The sequence below is a fragment of the Pyrus communis genome, chromosome 5, assembly GCF_041283825.1.
Source record: "Pyrus communis isolate YQ-2024b chromosome 5, ASM4128382v1, whole genome shotgun sequence".
Lineage (NCBI taxonomy): Eukaryota > Viridiplantae > Streptophyta > Magnoliopsida > Rosales > Rosaceae > Pyrus > Pyrus communis.
Genome location: NC_142569.1, coordinates 8503978 through 8526910, shown reverse-complemented (window position 1 = coordinate 8526910; position 22933 = coordinate 8503978). Strand labels below are relative to the sequence as shown.

The 22933-nt window shown below is 36.6% G+C and overlaps 2 protein-coding genes across 2 annotated transcripts; one reads left to right on the top strand and one right to left on the bottom strand.

Annotated features, from left to right (window-relative positions):
• Nucleotides 1–5299: 5299 nt before the first annotated feature.
• On the top strand, nt 5300–8555 carry LOC137725288 (peroxisomal 2,4-dienoyl-CoA reductase [(3E)-enoyl-CoA-producing]). Its single transcript, XM_068463926.2, has 5 exons — nt 5300–5563; nt 6639–6798; nt 7362–7531; nt 7608–7830; nt 8287–8555. The coding sequence occupies exons 1-5, from the start codon at nt 5378–5380 to the stop codon at nt 8439–8441; spliced, it is 894 nt and encodes a 297-aa protein (XP_068320027.2). The 5' UTR covers nt 5300–5377; the 3' UTR covers nt 8442–8555.
• Nucleotides 8556–8607: 52 nt separating this feature from the next.
• On the bottom strand, nt 8608–16171 carry FTSH12 (FTSH protease 12). The gene is made up of 19 exons (XM_068463925.2): nt 15593–16171; nt 14772–14956; nt 14360–14586; nt 13768–14045; nt 13556–13633; nt 13232–13474; nt 13009–13149; nt 12728–12895; nt 12334–12446; nt 12032–12248; nt 11848–11919; nt 11234–11353; nt 11019–11135; nt 10754–10930; nt 10103–10222; nt 9900–9974; nt 9650–9757; nt 9427–9507; nt 8608–9252 (listed from the first exon to the last, which is right to left on the bottom strand). The coding sequence occupies exons 1-19, from the start codon at nt 16004–16006 to the stop codon at nt 9175–9177; spliced, it is 3012 nt and encodes a 1003-aa protein (XP_068320026.2). The 5' UTR covers nt 16007–16171; the 3' UTR covers nt 8608–9174.
• Between the last annotated feature and the right edge of the window lie 6762 nt (nt 16172–22933).

The window sequence follows — 22933 nt, the reverse complement described above, 5'->3', positions numbered from 1 at the left end:
TTTATTTGTAATTTCGGATAAGATTTTTAATCGTTCTCGTTGCGTCACGTATCATTATCCGAAAAGATAATTTTTGGTGATAGATTTCGATAAGATTTTTATCTAATGTCGTCGTGCCACGTGGCGTTACGTTTTCAGAATCGTTGAGGATAGATTTCCGATAAAATTTTTAACCAATCACGTCGCGTCACATGTTACAATCTGTTTACAATCTTTGAGGATAGATTTCGATCAAATTTTTAACGAATGATGGCATGCCACGTGGCATTATTTACTACCTAATCCTTTCTTTTTCCTCCATATAACCCACCATTCATCCTAAGAAATCACACACCAAAATCAAAATCTCTGTCATTATTCATAGTTTTTGTTTGCTTCTTACATTGTCTTCTTCAAGGATGTTATGGGAAATCGATGAGTAAGAGAAAGAATTGTTTAAGCAATGGGAAGAAATGTTCAATCTCTAGGTGTGCGAAAATAAGATGGAAGAGGATGAGGATGAGGAGCGTAGAAGGAGACATGACAAAGCAAGAAGCCAAAAAGCTTCACAATCCCGTCAAGTCATCCAAGATATGGCTCAGATCTCCAGGCACAGCCGTTCCGCAAACATTGATAGAAGCAGGCAACGACGAGGTACGGATCTCTTGAACGATTATTTTGTTTGTAACAATGCATTCCTTGATACGTACTTTAGACGTCATTTTAGAATAGAACGACATTTGTTCAACAAAATCATGATTGTTGTTTGCAACCATGATTATTACTTTGTGCAAAAGAATGATGTTTTTGGTGTTATGGGTCTCCTTCCTGATCTGGAACTTAACGGCTAATATTGTGCCACGTCATCTAGCTGTTTGGGGGAGATTTGAAAATTGTTTGACTGTTGGAAATCCAACAGTCCATTAAAATTATCCGTTGAAATCCAACGGACGAGAAGATGCCACGTGCCCCCATGAAACGGTAACATTTTTTAAATCAGACCGCGGGCCCCACCGACTAAAAAGTTGTCGGTGACGCGCCTCCCACGCTCACTTGTGCTACACGCATTTGACATAAATTTTTTAAGAACGTGGCTGACGTCAGCCTTGCATCATCCTGCCTCAGGCGCTCGGCCCTACGATTCAAGCCCGCCCTCTCACTTGTGCCCCCCTTAGCCTAATCGCCCAAATGGGCTGGAGCAAAGAGCTTCCCGGTCCATCGGGCTGGAGCATACGCTAGAGCTGCTCTTAAGTGCTTTTGATTGTTACCTACTTTTAGCTGCTGAGAGTTTCCTGTCTAATATTTGCCAACATATGTGAATTGACCAGAAACTAAATAGGCCCAGCTTAGGAAAGTCAACTGTATATCCTCATCCATCTACTTATTCGACAACCTTGTCGTCAATTCGAGAGATTCTTACTTACAATCTGAATATTGCCTGCTATAAGAATACGGGAGTATCTCCATAGTGGCACAAGTCTGCCTCCTTTGATTAGGTGGTTCCACTACAGATTCCAACGTAGCTACTTGGTTGGCTCCTACCAAGCAGGCATGACTGTATAAATCCATATTTTAACTCGTTCACTTTACAAAATCATGGAAAACAGAGCAGGAGATTTTGTGATGCAAAATAGATCAACCAACGTGATCATGAACTTGGTGTGTAAATGTGAAGGTAAACGAGTTTCATATTGTTGAAAGAAGAAACATTACAAGAGCTTATGTGAGGTTGGACTCCTCTCCATATTCACTGGTGGAGCCAGGTTAAGGGTTGCCCTAGGCTGTAGCCCATGTAGCTTTTACATGTAATTTTAATTGATTTTCAAATGTAGCCCATCAAATATTTAGTCATTAATCCAAATTCTCTAAGTTTAACTATATAAAATTATATAATACAGGTTACAAACCATCTCTTTTTCTTACAACATTTTTCTTATCGTTTTTTGTACATGTACAAGTTTGGATTTGTTTAATTACAAAAAATTTTGGCTCACCTTGTGAATTTTTTTAAACGAGCTGATACTATTAAAAATACGGTATTAAGTTTCTTTATTTATAAAGATTTAAAATTTTAAATTAGCGCACCCGATAAAAAATTCCTAGTTCTGCTATTGTCCATATTGCCATTTTTTTTTAACATACAATATGTACACTAGGCGATGAGTGCACTAAGCCTTACAACAGATCTGCCACAATAATGTGGTTCAACTTCGTCTTTAGCGATAATCAAACATAAAACCTCTCACAATGAATACGACTAAACCGTAACTGACCCTCATATTGCCAATTTGTTTTATAATATAGTGAAACTTCAATTTTCTTTATACTATCAGAGTCAGATTGGTCGAGAATAAAAGCTATCCTTATCTGGATTTTAATCCTCAAGTCTCAATCATTGTCTCTTAGACTCAGAAAAAACTCCAAAAATAAAAAATCCGCATCAATGAAAACTTGCAAGTAAACAACGCACACCATCATCAATAAAATTAAAATTCTTATATTCAATCCACTGCCAGTGTTCTCCTTTTTACTTTCACAAAATTAACCCTAACCCTAAAGTCCACAACCAAAAAAACTGTAACTTTCTTAAAAATCAATATAATTTAATTTTCAGTCTTCATAGACTCCTTCAAAAGCCCAAGCATACTCATCGCGAAGCTTCTGTTCTTGCTCGGGCGTGTAATTTTCCGAAAGGAATTAGGATTGTCATTTAATTCATTCCAAACAAGGATCGAGTGCTATTTGATAAAAAATTAGGGAGAATTTGGAGTGGCGTTAATCGTGTTTACCGTAATTAATCGTGCTAATCACACGATTGGGATGGGAACATGGCAATGGGAATCCAAGAAGGATTTGTAGTTCCCGCGGAAGAAAAGAGTGGAGATTCTATGTATGTTTATTTAGGTTTTAACTTAGAAATAATTTTTTTTATTATAATTTAATTTTATGAACATTTTAATCTAAAAGTATTCAGATTTCGACAAATATTGAAAAATCAATAACTGACATCATAAAACTCGTGAAACACTATGAAAAAAATATGAAACACATAAAAGAAGTTTTTTTTTAAAGGAAATGTTATTGGCATTCCAAAAATCTCATTCTACACTCCTCACGAGTGTATTTTTCTTTCCTAATATAGAAAGTTTGGAGTGTAGAATGAGATTTTTGGAGTACTAATAACAATTCCCTTTTTTAATTACTTTAGCCATTGGATTTAAATTTGGACCATTAGATATTTTTTTTACCATTGAATTTCATCAAATTAGATCTTAACCGTTGGATTCAATGAATTTATAATATAAAACTAAAAAAAAATACACATATATGGTGGGTCAGCCCCACTAACTCTGGGACCCAGAAATGTGTTTTGAGTTTTAACTCATATTTGTCTCAAGCATTGGAGCAAGTTAGAATAACTTTAAAACCTAAAATTTAAATTTTACTCCAAGAGTCGGAGTAGATCTTAAGGGAGTAGGGTGAATCTTTCACAATGCCAAATTATCCTCTTCTTTTTACTTTTCGTTTTTTTCTAGATTAGATCTTTTTTTTTTTAAATTAAATGTTAGATTATCAACTGAAAGAGATTTAAACTCATGATGTCGTGTCAACATATTTCTACTATGTTAAATGGCCACTTCCAAAAAAAATATTCACAAAAATAAACAACCATAGGGGTGGTTATTAAGTTCATTATTTTTCAAAATATATTTTCACAACATAACAAGTTTGAAATTAATTAACAAAAGAAACAAAGCTTAAAAACGGACATTCTATGCCTATACGTACTAGAAAAATGATACAATTGAAGTTTTCGGTTAACCCTTCTCTTCTTACTCCTTTTCTCGAGTAACCCTTTCTCTTCCAGCATCTGTATTTTTTGTTTCTTCCATTATTGTTCTTTCTCTGCAAACCCATCATCCAGCATCTTCATCTTTGCAACACGCCTCGAAAGCTGAAGGAAGTCTAAAATAAATAAGATCGTGTTTCGTCTTCGTTTACAACACCGGCAATAGGATAGTCTCGTCGAGTATGAAATGAATAGTAGCAACCAACGGTGTGAAAGGGTCCGTTAACTAACAGGTATAGGTGGGTGTAATATGTTATCGCCTTGAAAACCTGCACGTTCAAGGTATAATGCATAAGCAAACATTTCCGAAACCGAAAATGGACGTTGAAGACTAGTTTTTCGACAAGTTTTACTTAGACCATAGCTGGTGTATGTATTTAAATCGTTTCTTCCAACTGAAAAATGCAGTACCTGGGTAATATCAGCAAGTGCCTCCTTCTCCTTGCATTCAAATTCCTCCATTTGCTTCCCCTACAACTTATTCTATTTTCCTGACGAGGTTTACCTCTTTCTGCAAAAACATATCTCCCTTCTTAACAAAAAAAAAGCAGCAGAAAGAAATACATCTTCCTCCCGCTTCTCAATAGTTGGAATTTTTACCTTTGAGTTGGGTGTGACCGGAACGACGCCGCTTGGCTGCTAATTTTTAGCGCCAAAATTAAAATAAGTTAAAATAATGAAAACTAATAATTTAATAGCATTCATCTTGGCACCTAAATTTCTTGATCAAATCTCCATTTTTATAATTTAAATGTAGATTATGTATTGCTTGTCAATAAAAGCAAGGAAAACAAATTGGTAGGAAGGATAAAAAGGAGCTAACTTTATTTTGTATTTTTGTCAATGAAAAAGGAGTTAATTCTACAATTTACTTTTGAAATTTTCAGCGAAAGAGACCTAATCTTTCAAAAAATTTCACATAACATGTGAAGTGTTAAATTTAACAGTTTAAGCTATTTTATGCATCATTATACGGGCCTCTATTAATTATATATGTGACATGCACAACGATTACTTTTAGAAGGCAATCAAACCATATATTAGTCTGTTTTTAATTTTTGGCTGACACAAATTCTACAACTTAAGTAATCAAACCCTAAAGATTTAGAATAAACGGGTTCAAATCAAAATTAGACACAGCCTAATTATCTTTTGTAAGTGAGTTTTATAATTTTTTTTTAAAGAGATACTTTTTTTGTTTTCAATGGCATATTTCTATTAGATAAATAATTTATTTTTTAATATGTGTCAAACATTTAATTAGCTAGAAGATGCTACTAAGATTATAAATTGGTTACGAGAGAATCTTTTCTTGCGCATATAGTTAGAAACTTAAACCTAATAGTTGTTTAAATTGTTAATATTTTATAAATTTAGGCAGTAATGTGAAAATTTTAAATAAATAATGTGGTTATGAAAGTGGCAAAATTTGTAATTGGCTCAATAAAATATAACAATTTTTATTTTGCACCACAAACTTTACACATTGATCAGCATATATCAGGCAAATCTGTAGGAAAACACGAGCTCCAGAGAAGCGAGAGAGAGATGGAGTCGCCGTTCAAGGCTGATGCGGTCAAAGGGAAGGTGGCTCTTATAACCGGAGGCGGGTCAGGAATCGGGTTCGAAATATCGACCCAATTCGGCAAGCATGGAGCATCCATTGCCATCATGGGCCGCCGGAAGCAAGTGCTGGACTCTGCCGTCTCCGAGCTTGGCTCTCTTGGAATTCAGGTACCTTCTCTTTTTTCAAGCTCTTTTCTTTTCTGAGGTCTGTTTCGTTGCTAGGAAAATTGAGGGAAATGGAATTTGATATGATTATGTTTGTTTTCGTTTTGATAAGTGAACTATTTTGGCAGTTGGGTGATGAGAAAAGTTAGGAAAGATATTGAATTTCTGACTATGCACTATCTTATGCTTTAACTCCCTAGCTGGGGCTTTGTTTTTTTAATGTTGGCGTCTCTGTTTTACTGAATTGTGGGCTTGTTTGGTTGCTGAGAAAATGAGGGAAATGAAATGGAATTTCTTTTCCAGAAAAGCATAATAATTGTGGTTCTTCTTGGTTGATTGAAAAAGCGGGAGCATTTCGGAATTTCATTGTGGATTTTCATTTATACTTTGTATGCGCATCTGGGTTTACTTTACCGGTCACTATCTCAACTAAAATGGGGTTATCGAGCGCCATTAAATTACGAGTGTTGAATTATGAATGAGTCGGTGGCCTTACTTTCATTGGATTGTTGACTTGTCGTATACTTTGGAGTTGAAAGGGTGTGTGCTTGTTTTAGTTACAAGTAATGTAGTGTGAATTGAAAGGTCAGCAATTTAACGAAAAGCAGAACCTGTGTTCACTTTGGGCAAAAAAAGGAATGGTGATTCTGTTGGTAGAGTAATTTAGGGCTGCATAATTGCATTATGATCTTAAATATGAGATGAAAAGTTGAAAGTCAGCAACACAAGGAGTAGGTTCTAGAGTTTACTTGGCGGGCTTGAGATCGTTGTGGTTGTGGTTTCATTCGCTGGCATTAAATGGCTCAAAGTCCAATTCTTGGAGTAGTGATTTAGTATTAGTCCATAAGTTCATTTCATATCGGATTTCATTAATTTACTAGGGTTGCACCAACTTGTTCAGCAGTGTTGAATTCCAATATCCAGTAAGCCTCCTGAGGCATGTCTTGGCGGCTTTCAGGCATTTGTCTATATGACACTGATTTACTTGTGGCTTGCAAACGTAATATGTGATTTGGAAGGGTATTCGTTGGTCATATAGGTCAAGATTTATTTATTTCGTGTTTTTCTTTTCTTTCAGGCTGTTGGTTTTGTGGGGGATGTTCGTAAACAGGAAGATGCAAAACGAGTGGTGGAATCAACTTTCCAGCATTTTGGTAGGCTTGACATACTTGTGAATGCCGCAGCTGGCAATTTTCTTGCATCAGCAGAGGACCTGTCCCCTAATGGATTTCGAACAGGTTGAATGTTGTAACAATTCTTATCATATGTTTGCACATATGAATTTGTTCTAACACATGGTTATTGTTATTATTTTGTTTATTTTGGTATCAAATGAAATTCTTCTTATAAATGAGTGGCTCAAACTTTTTTAGCCAATTATTGAGCACTAGTTTTGGTGAAAATGTAAGTGCGAGGTTTGCTCTAGCTTAGGATCTTAACGTTTTAAGTTTAACATGAAACTTTTGTAAATTTCGAAGATTTTAGGTTAACAGAAAAGGATAAATAGAGACATGCTTGAAATCAGAAGAAAGCAAGAATGGGTGCATTCATAAACTTATTTCCCATTTTACGTTCTTAGGACTTAACCCAGCAATCTCAGCCTTTGAACTCAATTGAAATTGGAGACAAGTAATAACAAACATATGAGATACGTTGTTAGGCCAATAGTTGACTTTCTAAGGTGAATTCAAAGTTGCAGTACATATTGAGGTCTTTCACTAGATTATCATTGTGCTTTACGTATTTATGGGTGCTTTGAGATTTTGGCCAAAAGACCATTGATTTCATCTGTTTCTTGCAGTTATGGATATTGATGCTGTTGGCACATTCACAATGTGCTACGAAGCACTCAAGTATCTTAAAAAAGGAGGTCTCGGAAGGGGCTCATCTGGTGGTGGAACAATATTGAACATCAGTGCTACTTTACATTATACAGCTGCTTGGTATCAAGTCCATGTATCAGCCGCCAAGGTTTGTTTGATAGGTTTTCAGTTATCATGTCTTCTTTTAGTGATCAACGTAGTTTAAAATGTTCCCGTTTCAACAGGCAGCTGTCGATGCCACTATGAGAAACTTGGCACTGGAGTGGGGAACTGACTACGACATTAGGGTCAATGGAATAGCACCAGGTCCCATTGGTGATACGCCTGGCATGAGTAAACTTGCACCAACAGAGATAAATAGCAAGGCTAGAGATTACATGCCTTTGTATAAACTAGGGGACAAATGGGATATTGCTATGGCCGCTCTCTACCTTACTTCAGATGCAGGTTGGATAGCCTTCTCTTGTGCCATTGAATATCATCATTTTTGTATAGCAACATGTGATTAACAATTGCATAACTGTAAACTTTCATGCCCAAACCAGTTAAGAAACAGTATGAAATACTGTCGATTATCAAAGTGCAAGAGTCCATCCTTGTTCCATATGTATCTGGTTTCAGGACTATTTATGGGCATTGTCTTCTGATGCTTCAGCTTTTCAGTGTCATCCAGTCCTATTATCCTTTGAGTAGAATAAAGCGTTCATTCTTAACCTTTAGTCAGTGAAATACTAGAAAATGAAACCAACAAAACATTGAATTGGTCATGATGCTCATGTCTACGGGTTTTGCTAGCCTTTCTCTTTTTACGTCATTCATTTCCCCTATCTATCATTGGGAACTTATTTATCGATTTATTTTCTGAAAGGATTGGAAACTTATTTATCATTGTAAATTTTGCAGGTAAATTCATCAATGGAACTGTCATTGTAGTTGATGGGGGACTTTGGCTGAGCCGGCCTCGCCATCTGCCAAAACAAGCAGTGAAACAGCTTTCCCGATCAGTAGAAAAGAGATCTAGAGATGCACCAGTAGGGGTTCCGAGCAGCAAGTTGTAAGGCATAGCCGCATAGGATAATTACATGGCTATTTTTACGGTTATTACCTTCAACGCTCTTGCAACTTAATTCGCTACATATAAGTATTCCAATAAAGGAATTTATTCCCATGAATTGTTAATAATTTTCATGTTCTTGGATCGTTGAGGAATTTGGCACCAACAGATTGTGAATCTTAATTCTTGATATATTCATCGGTGTACGAGAAAATTTAGGAACTATTTCATACATAATTTAGGCTCATAGCATTAGAAAATAAATTTTGGTTATGCCATTCTGAGTTCGCAGTCTTACAAAAATTGATCATACACTTGAGCAGGAAAAGAAAGAACAAGCAAATACAAAATTGACATGAAGCACCAACTGAGCCTAGTTCTGTTTTCTTCAGTAATCTGCAACCGATCCTCATTTCGAAACACGACACCCTTCTTTTACATGCTGACTGCCCACAGCTTGCTTAGCGATCCTCAAGGATTGCCAATGACAGGTTATCGTTGTCGGATTGGGTAACAACATCCAAGGCTCGGTAGATTACAGGTTTCAAGAGCTTCAACAAAGTCTGCTTTCAGGCAAAATGTCATCTTGATATGCAACATGCGACCAGTCATGTCCGCTGGAAATTGACTTGAGCACAAGCTACGGTTGATTCAAGAAAACACCGTGGACATCCCAGCTGCTTGTTGTTTTCAAGATTCCCATGCACCTGCATTGAGCTGATGATCCAGGCAATATTTTAACATCTATGCAGTGGTGCAGGATATATGTCCAGTGGTTTATACCGCAACTGATCGTTGTGTGGCAGCGGACCATCCTAAAAATATAACCAAATAATAACACATGTAAGTTGGAATTCATTTCAAGAAACCGGTCTTCAAAAAAGCGCTACAGAAATCATAACAAAAGAATTCATCTAAAACCATCTATAAATTTAAAAGTTGAAACGGATATCAAACAATTCGACACTAGCAACTACTGAAATCGATACCTTTTCCAAGTCTATCTGAAACGGCTTCACAAAATCCTCAAACATCACAGGAGAAAGATCCTTAATTTTCTCTTCAACCTCCTATAAATTGGAACGTGAGATTGTGAGAAGACATATCTAACAAGTTTGGTGCAAGAATTTCATAAGATCAGTAAGTAATTTAATTGTTATCAAATCAACATTACGGTGTTCACAATTAAGAGAAATGTGTTAAATAACGTACCAAACCAGTAATCCTCGACTTTTCTAATAGTTCCTTTATAATCATGTCCAATATGTGCCTATTGTTTCTCAAACCATTCATTGCGAGTTCTTCTGTTTCTTCAATGTACTGCAACGAATACAATACACACCAATAGCAATTTTCAACGAAATACATGAGGCCATTAACATTTGACAGGACCACTTACATTCAGTAGTATCCTTTTTGCATAGCTTTAGAAATGATAAAAATGAGAAGCAAATTAAATTACCCTTGTCAATTCTCGAGTAAATAGCTCAGACACTTCAAGCGTCATATTGGCCGGAATCACATGGGGGTCATCCCACTAACATCGTGAACAAAGATAAGAAGAATTAGTTGATCAAGATTATCGGATAAATAAAAAGAATAAGGTTTGCAGCATTTTTTCCTTCCTTTATATGGATATTTGCGAGTTTGGAGAAATAAGAGTACCCTGTATCTGATCAACTCGCCATCTGGACTATCTGGTCGATCCACAAGTCCAACTCTCTTGGTTAAAGATGTAAGCCCCAACCTTGAATTTTGAGGGCTGATTACCATCTCTCGAGCAATCTGAAGACAAGACTTAAATGAGGAAAGGGATAATACTAAATTGTGTATTAACTCCTACTAAATGTGGCAAACCATTTGTGAAAGTATTCGGAAGAAAACATGTTTAAGACAAATCTCATGAAAAACTCATCTTGCCTATGAGGCATTGACGCATTGTGCAATTAAGCAAGGAATGCTATTCTGTTCATCAAAAGGTATACAGCATGTAAAGAGACAAGCTGTGTTTGACAGTACTTCCAAGAGGATTACTTGAATGCAAATCCCTTTTATTCATTTATGCCTTGAAAAACTACGGTTCACTGGTCAATGACTTTGCTTTGCTAAATTTAAAGAGGGAAAGGGAGAAAAGGAAATGAGCTAATTACACTTTCAATGCCTTAAATACATGTACACGCCTCAGGTACACGATAAACTTTAAAGCAAAGAATGCTAAATGACATTTGATTCATATAACTTTGTGCAAATTGCACTTTATATCTCATGCAGAGAAGTAATTCCATAAATTTATATCACGAAAGTAATTGTCATTACCTTTGTTATCTTCTCCAAATCATCTCTTCCTCCATCAGTTATGTCATCACCGAACACAACACGCTCAGCACAACGCCCACCATGAGCTACCACCATTTGCATCATCATGTAGCCAAAGGTCGTATAACCTTGGTCTACCATATCTTCTCGGGGAAAAAACACAGATATTGCAGTTTCCTGTTCATGTTGCAAATAAACCTCGTCAAAGAGCCACTCCAACAGAATTTCAATAGCATAATTTTTTTATTAATACCAGAATTTGTACCTTTCCACCAGGCAGAAGCTGAGAAAATGCATGCCAATCAAATTGAGGAAACAGATGAGCTAACACTATGTGACCAGCTTCATGAACAGCTAGCAGTTTCTTCTTTTCCGAAGACACCTATGATATAATTATATAAAACTCAGTGACCAAATAAACATTATACAGCACTTGTCACTGCCGAGGAAACCGCTAAAGAACAATCAACGCAGACGTACACTTTGTTCGCATTTTCGCTGCTCTTCTTCAGTAAGAAGTACACCCATACCCTCAAGCAATTGTTTATCTAACACATCAACAATGTCTTCCTGGTAGATCTTTGAACGCCCTTTCCTCACCTGAAAAATGAAGGGTAGAAAACAACATGCAAATAAACTTGAGTGAGCTGTACAGATACACTAGATTGCAAATATGCATGAGAAGCTTTCTCTTCAAAATAATAAATACATATTTTATTCAAAAGCATACTCATAATCTATTCAAAACTTAAACATCATATGAAACATCAGTCAAATCATTTTTTATTTAGATTCCAGTAAACACTCACACCACTTCACCAAATATAACTATTCACCAAGAACAGTCATGAAAAAAGTCACCATCATTACACTAGATTTGTTGTATTCTCACTGATACGTTAATGATACAACAGTACATGTATAGGTACCGATTAATAAACCTAGTTCACACCTTGGAGCAACCAATGCCACTATAATTACCGGTTCAATTTCCTCACCATCAATGCCTCGCACAACTCCTATTTCAAGGGAACAGTAATACAAACAAAAAGTTTACTTAAGCTAAACTTTTGGTGTTTGTATGTTTTACTTACTGACATGATTGCTGCTTCATTGACAAGATTCCGAATATCTGCCCCAGAAAAACCAACAGTGCGGAAGACAAGCTGAATTGGAAGAAAAAGGAAGCCCAAAACCAAATCAGATTGTCATCCATACTATATTAAACAGCCACCAATTACCAAAATAAAAAGCACCAAACCTAGAGATCACACTTACTTTACCAAAGTCTACATCTTCTGCAAGTTGCTTTCCAGCACTGTGCACACCAAAAATTTGCACTCGTTGCTTTGCATCAGGCAAACCAATATACAGTCGACGGTCAATACGCCCAGGTCGAACAAATTCAAGGTCTAACTCATCTGGCCTATTCGTAGCACAGATGAATATCACAGCTTGTCTAAGAGAGAACCGATCAACACCAGTTTTTTCCTTCCTAGACATGAACACATACTGAACATTAGATTTCATTATACAAGGAAAATGAGAAGCATGTAGCTTTGTTCAATTAATATACTTACTCCCCATCAAGCTGTGCAATCAAAGCCTCAAATGTTGCTCTCCTTCGAGGATCCAATCTTGCATGCCTTCCAGCAATTGCATCTATTTCATCCACAAATACAAAAGAAGGAGCCTGAAAGAAGGATAGTAAATTACAATGTTTTGTATTAGTGTTCTCAGAGAAAATAAAAGCACAATATCCAGACTGCAAAAACTCCACAATGTTTTGCATTGGCGTTTTCAGTGAAAATTAAACATTAATTTCATCATCTGTGTCAGCACAATTCCTCCAAAACATTATGATTCACAGATTTGTGACAAACACAAATACTTTGTGAATGATCTCCTAAAAGAAATGTCATTGTGCTAATCTGTGATATTACATCTGTAAATTAGAAAGAGAAGGATGCTTACATTTCTCCTTGCAATTGAAAACATCTCATTAATTCTTGCAGCACCACTTTTTTCACTATCCGTGAACTCAGCACCCGAAGCAAAAACAAATGGCATTCCACTTTCCTTGGCTAATGTCCTCGCAAAAAGTGTTTTGCCAGTTCCAGGAGGTCCAGAGAGAAGAACACCCTGTTAGGAATGATCATCAACGAACTTTTTACTTTCTTTTGTAAGATTTGCAATATTTCAGGCAAAAGTCCAGCATAGCTGTCTTTATCTTTCATGAAACAAACTTGACTTACCCGGACAAACTTGACTTCTCTTTCATAGTATTGCATTGGATTTCCCATATAAACCATCAGCTCGTCAAGAAGATCCCAAACATCACCTCCTAACACAACTTCCTTGGACATTGATTTTGTTTCCCCCACATCTCCAACCGGCTGAAGGAGTATAAGGTGCATTGAGAACTCAATAATCCAGATAATAAGAAGATAAAATGAGACAAAATATTTGGAAATTTACCAAGATAAAATTTTCCGCATAAGCCATGTCAAAAAGTTGATTATACTTTTTGTAAAGGAAACGCTTAGAAGTGATGTGCAGAAGCATCACAGACTCGCGTATAAGCCAGAGAATAAGTATCCCAGGCACCAATGCAACTAGAACTTTCATAAAGTAGTGGATCTGGCGCTTTTGAAGAAGATCAACTTCAACCCCAGAACTTGAGATAATCTCAAACAAGTAAGGGTCTAGGGGGATATCAACCTACCATAAAAGGAAAAAACACTAAGCCTTCATAAGTCTAGATAAATGAGGGTGGCTATGAAAAAAATTTGGTAAACTTACAACATATTCTAATGGAAAACCTTCTTTCATGGTAACATATATCCTTTTTAGGTCCTCAGTAAATACAACAGCAGCTACCTGTCCAAAAGGAATACAGCATCAGAAACTGCCTACTTAACCCTTGGCTCACAATGTTGGAAAAAATTCCTTGAGATATCTATTAAAAAGGAGAGAAAAATAAATAACGATAACAGGTTAGAGCAAATTGTTACCTCAGAGCAATCAAGCTTCTGAAGAAAGTACGTATATGGAAGTCTAGGACGATATAGCCACCATCTTTTAGCTATCCATAATGCCCTGGTTCCCTGTGTCTCTGTTACCTTTTCCACCACATCTTTGCGAAGACTGTTTTCAACCTCTTTCATGTCAAATTCAACTACATACTTGGATTTTGCAGAGTCCAACTGCTCAGCTAACTTTTCCTTCTGAAGGATCATGTTCCATTTTTGAAGTCTTTCACGCCATGTTTCACTATCTTCTTGAACTTGACCTGCAAAGCAAACACCAAAAAGAATTAGCCAGAGTCCAATACAACAATCATAACTAACTTTACATGATATTTAACAATAACAATCGGTTAGTTGCAGTTATGTTTGTAATCTCTAGAATTCAGTGTGGACTGACGGTACACATACACCCAGACATCAAATCGCACAATTCTTGAGTTCAAAGTTGCTCACTTAAAGGGGTTTCAGACCAAATAATCAATGAAGATAAAACATTTTTTAAACCAAATTTTCTATGCTAAATTTGTAATCAACACCAACTCAAATTACTCTAAATAAATTCCAAACAGAAACTGACCAGAAATTCCCAAGTCTTCCTCCAGTTCCTTCTTCTCCTCTGGATTTAATTTCACATTACTGTCAATAATTTGTTTCACATTGTCCTGAGGCGGCTGTGGATCATCATCCCACGCATCCTCTCCAACATAAGAACTATCATGAACAAGTGTTCCATCAGGTCCTTCAACAAACTTCTTCATCTTCAAGCCTTTGGGTGTCATCTTCCTCCACATGCCTTTCTTAAACCTACAGTGTAACAGAGGGCCGTGATTATTGAAAGCAGAAAGGATCCCCTTAAGCATCTTTATCTTTATTCCTCGTTCTCCGTTGTTTTTGTTTATGACCTATCTATGTCATGTCTTAATCTTTAAATCATAAATGTGATGTATTCAACATGAACTAAAGGATAGATACACACAAAAATAACTTACCTTCTAACATTGATTGGAGATGGTTCAGGAATCACTGCCTCCATATAAGCCTCTGTCAACTCTTTTCTTTGACGATTTTGTAGAGGAGCTCGAATTGCTATATATATTCTTTGACAAGAAACTAAGGTAATAAAAACATAGAAAATCAAAGCAGCAACTCTTTTAGATTCCCATGTCTTGAGATCCTGAAAATAACAAATGAAGAGACCATATCATTATGTATTAAAAATAAAAGAATTTGACTGCATCATTACAAAAGTTTATCAAGAGGTGCGTTAGCGACTTATAAATATTAAGTATCACCCTTTTTGTGGCGAAATAAGTATCACTTTTGCAACGATATAAAAATGATAAAAACTACCTAAGCTATAGAATCGCCGTTTCTGCCTTACTACTTATTTCAATCGCTTGTAACATTATTAAAATATTTTGATAATCCATTCATCATCTAGCATCTATGTATTTTCTATTCATACGTGAGCAGGACAGTTTGGGACTATCTTATAAAATCCACTTGATTGAAAGTTATGGAAACTTTCTGCATCAAATTATCTGCTGTTTTCAAACAAGAGGCATTCTATTGTATACTTCGCACTCCACAAACTATTTCAAAAGGATCGACCTTCGTGCCATATGAATGTCATTGGGTATGTGCTTGAAGAGTTACAAGTGTTAATACAAATGCTAACATTTCCAATTCAAAGTAACATTCGGTGCCCGCCGCTACTTAATCAAAACAAAAAACTCAACTTTGCAGCTTATTAACTGTTCTACTTTCTCTGCAACCAAACAGAAATTAAAATTGAATCTAATTGTCTTACCTTCCAACGTTCCCACCGATTCCAGCTGACGAACTCCGGCAGCAACTCAGTCCTAAACCGCTCCAACTCAGTCCCACCCTTCTTTAACCCGTCCCCAACTCGCCCAACAAAGTCACCTACCGTCACATTAGCTTCCTTCAAATCAAACCCAGTTTCCTTCTTCACTGACTCACCAAAATCTGACCAAAACCGCTCCGAACCGCGGCGTATGGACCGAGTCAGACTCTGCCAAGAAAACCTATCAGGCCCATTTGAATTTACAGACGCCATAACTCGAAAGGTTGGTTTTTGCCGGGAAATTTTGGGTCTGTGCTTTGTGGGCAGGTTGAAAAGAAGGGGTCTTGGAGATGTGTGACTGAATGGGGTCGAAGAAACGAGAAGTGGGTTCGATTTGAATGTGATTTGAAGGTCCATTTTTTGGTGGAGAACAGGGAATTACAGAGATTGCATAGAGAAAGAACTTGAACAGAGGAGTGACTGCTCCAGTTTTTTTAGAGGGTTTGGGGTTTATCCGGTAGACCAAGTTCATTCCCAAAAAAAAAAGCTGGCATTCAACTCATTTAGAGCTGGTTTAGTATTGCTGTGCTTTGGAAAAAAAATTGTTTCTTCTATGCTGTAAGAATAAACAGTTGTGAAATAAAGCACCAGAGTATTTGGTAAACTTTTTTGTAAAAGTGCTTTTGAAAAAAAAAAAAAAAAACAGTATTATAGTGTTTGGTAAACTTTTATGTAAAACAGATGTGAAAAAAAAGTCAGTTTTTCAAAGCTGGGTTTTGCAGCTTCTTGTTTTTGGCTTTTTTTCACCCAAAACTGTGAAAAAAAACTGAAGCTGAATGTTTACCAAATACAAAAATAGCTCCCAGCTTTTTTCAGAATCACCTCAATACCAAATCAGGCCTTAATCCTTTCAGTAAACACTGATATACCTCATAAACAGTAAATTGGTTAAATGCTTCTCCACCCCATAAACAGTATTGGCTAAATGCTTCTCCACCCTTAAAAAATACGTTAGCACAAAGTCTAAAAATGCACTGGCACAAACGATCTCCACCCCTACAAAAAAGTATTTATCTAGCCAAATATTAGTTCCTAATTTCAAAAATATCAGTTTTTATAAAACCTTGCAAATATATCCAAAATATCACTTGAATATACACAAATACTCTTAAGTTTTAAACCTAATAAATAAATAAAAACCAAAACCTTATTTGATGAAGAGTTCTCACAGCTAAACCTTAAAATTGGAGGAGTAGGCATCGACTGTTGGTGAAGAATTGTGCACCCCTAAACGAAGACGAGTGTAAATGGTTAATTGTTTGCACTTTTCCTCGTCTACGTTTTCTCTTTGCTTTTGTAGTTTTTTCCTTCGATTGAATATTTATGGAAGAATGAACTATTAATTTTTGTAATATTATTTATCTCAATTTTCCTTTGGATTATATGTGCTTCGTATTTAATTTCCACACCTTTGCATTATTAATGGTGTTGTCCGTGTCCGGATTCTGTTTTGAAGATTATCATTGACTATGGTAGTGAATCGAGAGATTTGTTGTGTTCTTAGAAAGTGCAAAAAACATATTTTAAGGTTTACTTGATTATTGCACAAGAATTTTTTAATTAACAATTAATTATTTGTATGAATTAAAAGAATTTATGTCTATTTAAGTGATATTTTAGATGACACACCTCGATCGAGGTGACGTAACCATGTGCACAGTGCGGAAGCTAATAAAATAATAATGGAAATAGTAATACGAATAAATAAAAACTAGTTTTACATAAAGTAATAACAAGTGCAAGCGTAAGTGTGACGCTTAATTCAGAGCATAAAGCTTAAAGCAGTCCGAGAGAAAATGACGCAACAAGAGTACACCCGAAGGTGGTCCTACGTTGGTGATCATCTGTCAGATATGCTGGTAAAGTCCTCAGGGAAACCACCAAACGTGCTAGCCAACTAGAACCTGGAGGGACGCAAAACAAAAGCGTGAGTGGGCAAAAACAAAGCTTTTCGAAAACCATTTAATAAATACGTACTAACCCCTCGCCGTAAAACATGTATACTTCCCAGAAAATAGATATATATATATATATATATATATATATATATATATATATATATATATACAAATCATGCTCCAGGATATGCCATGCCGAAATCTCAAAATGAAATGCAAGTGCTCAAGTAAAAAATCATATCAATATCATATAAACTGTCAGCCGGAGTCACCTAACGTGACCTGTACGGCTGAATCTAGAGCTTAAATCTCAAACTCACTAACTAGACCTGCACACGAGTCGGAACCACCTAAAGTGGTATGTACGACAAGTCTGGGTGTAACATATATATATACGCTCAAGTGCTACGATCACGTGAAGGCTGGGCGAATAATCGCGGGTCACCTACGAGTCGGAACCACCTAATGTGGTCTGTACAACAGGATTGTGCACCTAACTTGGATCCAAGCTGAGCGTGTGGTGCGGGAGGTAAACATCACGTGAAGGACTGTGCCCAACTCTGGGCGGAAGCACTAACACCGGGGGTGCATGTTATGAGCTCTCTAGGCATCTCAAATCACTACTGAATGTAAACATAAATTACACCTACCTGGCACTTACCTGTGCGTCCGCAGCACCAATACATACACATATATAAATGCAACTAACCATGCATAACAAATGGCAATATAATATATGGCATATAACTAATAACGTTTAAATCGATTTCTGGGAAAATATAAGTATATAGGTATATACGGAAAACCAAAAGCCCACTCACTGGTATGTGGAAGGGTCGTAACCCCCCTGCCGCGAGTGACCACGCTCGTCCTTGGGATATGATTCACCTATATGCGAAACAACTATAAAAACGTTAATTTTAAAGCACATAACCAACCTTTAGAAATAACTTCACATACAATGCTCAAATGGGGTGTATGAATACACCAATGTGATCTACTCAACCTCAAGATCATCCCCATATTTTTAAAATAATTTTTCGCCGCCGCACGCGCCCCCACGCGCCGGCCACGCGCAGGCACGTGCCTGGTACGCTGACGGCGTCAGGAATATTCTGTTATCCCTAACGGATTCCGTCAACAGCATTAGGAATATTCCGTCAGTTTTGACGGAATATTCCGTCGTCTTCTCCGGCGAGACTCTGGCGCCGTTACCGGCGCCGGAAAATCGGGAAAACTTTAAATCACGATATCTTCTTCGTTTTTCAACCAAATTTCACAAAATTGGTACCAAAATGAAGCTTACAACGAGAGGAACAAAATCATACCACTTTCAAGTGCTAAAATCCATGAAATCTCACCTGTAAAATCACCCCAACTCCGGCCAAACTCGAAACTCACTATCCCGACGTCCAAAACCTTCAAACGAACCACCCCGAGCCTCATAGGGACCTCACCAAGCTTCCTACAAGCTTGAAATTCCCAAAAACATGAGAAATTACGTGCGCATGAACAGTACCCAAAATCGGGTATCCCGAGTTCTACGTGAAAACGAAGGTATCCTTACCTGAAATGGGTATGGTTGGACTCCTACGAGCCTCACGAGCATAGATACGTACTTTGTTTCTTCAATCTGTGAAGGTTTGATGTGTTTGTGTGTGTGTCCGTACGTTGGAAGGAAAATGGGAAAAGAATGGGGCTCGGGACAGGGTGCAGGAATAAGGAGAAAAGGGTGTGGAGTGTGGGAGAGTGTGTGTGGCCCAAAACATGCCAACAAAACTCAAAACATAACACAAAACGTAAAGAAATCGAACTAGGGGCAAAATCGTCTTTTCACGCGTACGTTTTAAAATTTTCGGAACGGGCTGTTACATTAGATATATTTGAAAGTTTTTATAAAAACTGACATTTTTGAAATTAGATGCTAATATTTGGCTATATTTGATAAATACTCCTACAAAATGTGCTAGCACCCAGCTCATTTATTAAAATATTATTAATTCTTTTTATAAATAATAAATTTTATTTAAATTTAGTTTAATTTCAGATATGATTTTTAACCAATTTCGTCACGTCACGTGTCACTATCTATTTGGTGAGTTTATGTAATTTTATTTAGTGTATTTTGTTAAGTTTATTTTGTGAGTTTATGTAATTTTATTTCATATGTTTTTTTAAGTTCATTTGGTGAGTTTACTTTTATTTAGTGTATTTTGTGAGTTTATGTAATTTTATTTAGTGTATTTTGTTAAGTTTATTTTGTGAGTTTATGTAAGTTTATTTTGTGAGTTGGTGTGTTTAAGTAAAGTACTAAAAATATTTGGTGCATTTATTGTACCAGACTATCTTGAACTAGATTAGCTTCAGGGATTAAGCTGGATTGGCTTAGACTAGACTAAGTTGGACTAGCTTAGACTAGACTAAGCTGGCCTAACTTAGTGAAGCGTTTGGTACAATATCAGACTAAACTAATTATTTTTTTTTTACTTTTCCGTTTAAAAACAACAAAACAACAAATATTAAAATATTATTTGTAGTTATTTAACTTTTAAAAATCTAATTAATGTTTCATTTGCTGCCTTTACTTTTATTTTAGAAGAACAACATTTATTTTTTGAAGAACAGACCGATATTTCCAAAGCAAATCCTCTATGCCTCTTCATTCCTCTCCGCCTCCTGCCTCTTCACTTCCTCTCACAAAATCGGTTGCAAATCTTAAAATCAAAACACATAGCAAGAAAGAGATTGAAGGAGGTGAGGTGCATGTGTGATTGGCTCAAAGGTAGAAGATGAGGGTTGGATCTGGTTTGGGTTTTCTGGGTTATCTGGGTTCGAATTTTAGGAGTTGGATCTGTTTCTGAAAAGGGAACCTTGGGAAATTTTGTTGTTTTTTGTTTCAGATTTTGCATGATCTGGGTTGAAATAGGTTGTGGGACGTGAGGAAAAGGTAGATGGGAGGACGAAGAGGGTAGGAGTGAAGCGGAGTAGAGTGGTCTTAGCAATCCACCCAATTTTGGGGGGTATCGCTAAGACCCTATAACGAAGCTGTTAGTTGGACTCAGTCGAGGCGAGTCTCACTAAACGTAGTCCCCGCGTGAAACAAACACCGGATTACAGTCCAGTCTAGTCCAAGGAAGTTTAGTGAAGCCAAACAAACGAGCCCTTAAAGTACTAGAAATTACATCTATTACTAAAAGTAAATAAGAAATTATTTTAAGTACTACAAATAAATAAGAAATTACCATAAGCAATTGAGATAGTGTTTTTCCAACAAGTAAATGATGTGTTGAGTTTTTTCCAATGCCCTTGAAGACCTTGACTACTTATGGCGTCTTTTCCACGTATAGCACAAAATGCTTCCATAATTCTACTCCACATTTCTCGCAACTCCATTTTGTTACCTGTAATTGGGTCATGAGTAGAATGAACCCAACATTCACACAGCGTAATATCTTTGATGAGCTTCCACGTAGCCATTTTTTTCACACAAAAAGTATATGAAAGCTTGGGTAGAAAGTGCAGAAAATATTGAAATGTGGTGTAAAGATAAGGATGATGGTTAGGTATTTATAGAAAAAAAAATATAATAATAATTTTTATGTATTTTTTAACAATTTTTTATTAATTTTAATTTAGTTAATTAATATGGACCGTTGGATTTGAAAAAGATTCAAATCCAACGGCCCATATGTTGACACGTGGGCAACGGTCATAATTCTGACCGTTGTGCCTTTTTTTTTTTGAGGGGGGGGGGAACGTGGACCATTGATCTCTGGATCGAACGACCCATATCACATCACGTTACTAGATGTTGGATTTTAATTCAAATTTTTTTGACCATTAGAAATCCAACGGTCCAGGAAACTAGCCGTTGGAAATCCAACGACCCATAACGAGCCACATGGCCTCCCCTTCAGCTGCGTGAGTGCGCTTGCGCATGCGGCCCCCCTTCCCCCCGCTTTTTCTTGTCGGGGATGCACCCCCACTTGCTCATGTTTCGCATGTGCCTAATTCAAAAAAATTTTTAGTGGCCTTTGACGTCAAGATGACGCAAGCCTGACATCAAATGGGTCATCCCATAGCTCAGCACATTTTAGGCTGCCCTGGAGACTAGCTTGGACTATCAGCTGCCCTATTGAAGTGGGCTATAGTGAATCGGCTGAGTGCTGGGCCAAAAAGGGTGCTGGGAGTCGGCCTAAGCCCTCCCACTAGACTTGCTCTTATGCTATATGTTCTAAAACCTTTGAACAAAGGTCCACCCTTCAAGAGAGAAAATGAACGCCTAGGATAAAAAAATTGGATTACGACTTAAATTTACCAAGATTGATATAAATGATTTCATTGGCACGAGACGTTATATGGTTGTAAACTCAATGAATATCTAGGATAAAGAAAATTGGATTACGATTTAAATTTACCAAGATTGATATAAATTATTTTATTGGCACGAGACGTCACATGGTTGTAAACTCGTTTAATGTAAGTTGTTTTTGTCGAGCTCAAGTGCAGCCGAAATACTTGAACATTGAGCCCCTTGGGAAAATATTTTAGAGCAATGCTTGGCTCATCAAGATTGAGGAGTTCCTCCTCAATTCACTTAGTAGACGATTTACAAAACTTCATATTTATAATCGAAATAATTCATATTATAAATATTTATGTAAAATTCATCTTTACAAAATACCAATTAAATTTGAGATTGTTTAGCCAATCTATTGTAACTAATAAATAAACGTCTCTTAATGTTTTTACCGTATATGTCTATCTGTTTGTATACAGTTCACTGACTAAACAAGCTCATATTTTACTAATACTTTTGGTCAATGATCTTTAAAAAGTGATTTATAGCATGAACAATTTTGATTATAAGTATAAAGTTTCGTATATCGACTTAAACTTGAGGAAGAACTTATCCTCATCCATTGAAGAATCAAGTTAATCCTCATCCATTGAAGAACTAATAAATAAACGCCTCGAGTTCTAGAGAATGAATCGCTTCTCAGATCTTTCCTCTCTTTACATCGAATAAAATAATATAAAAGATACTCATAAGACATAATTTTAGCAGAAAAAATAAAAAAATCAAAAGAGAATACGGAATTCACCTCTCAACTCAAATCACTATTCTTTTCAAGCAGAAATAGCGAGGCAATGATTATGTCAACGAAGTAGCAAATCTATCATGCGACACGCTTGAAGCAACCCATCGGTCCCACATCCCCTTCCAACTGGCGTTTTTCTATATATAAATTTCCACTTGGGCTGATATAACAAGTTTGTCATCCATTACTATATAAAGCTCAACAGTAAAAGCCACAAGCACTTCCAAAAGGTCCCAAAAGCCACCCACTTCCTTCGTAGGATATGCAGGGAATTAAAAAGGTTG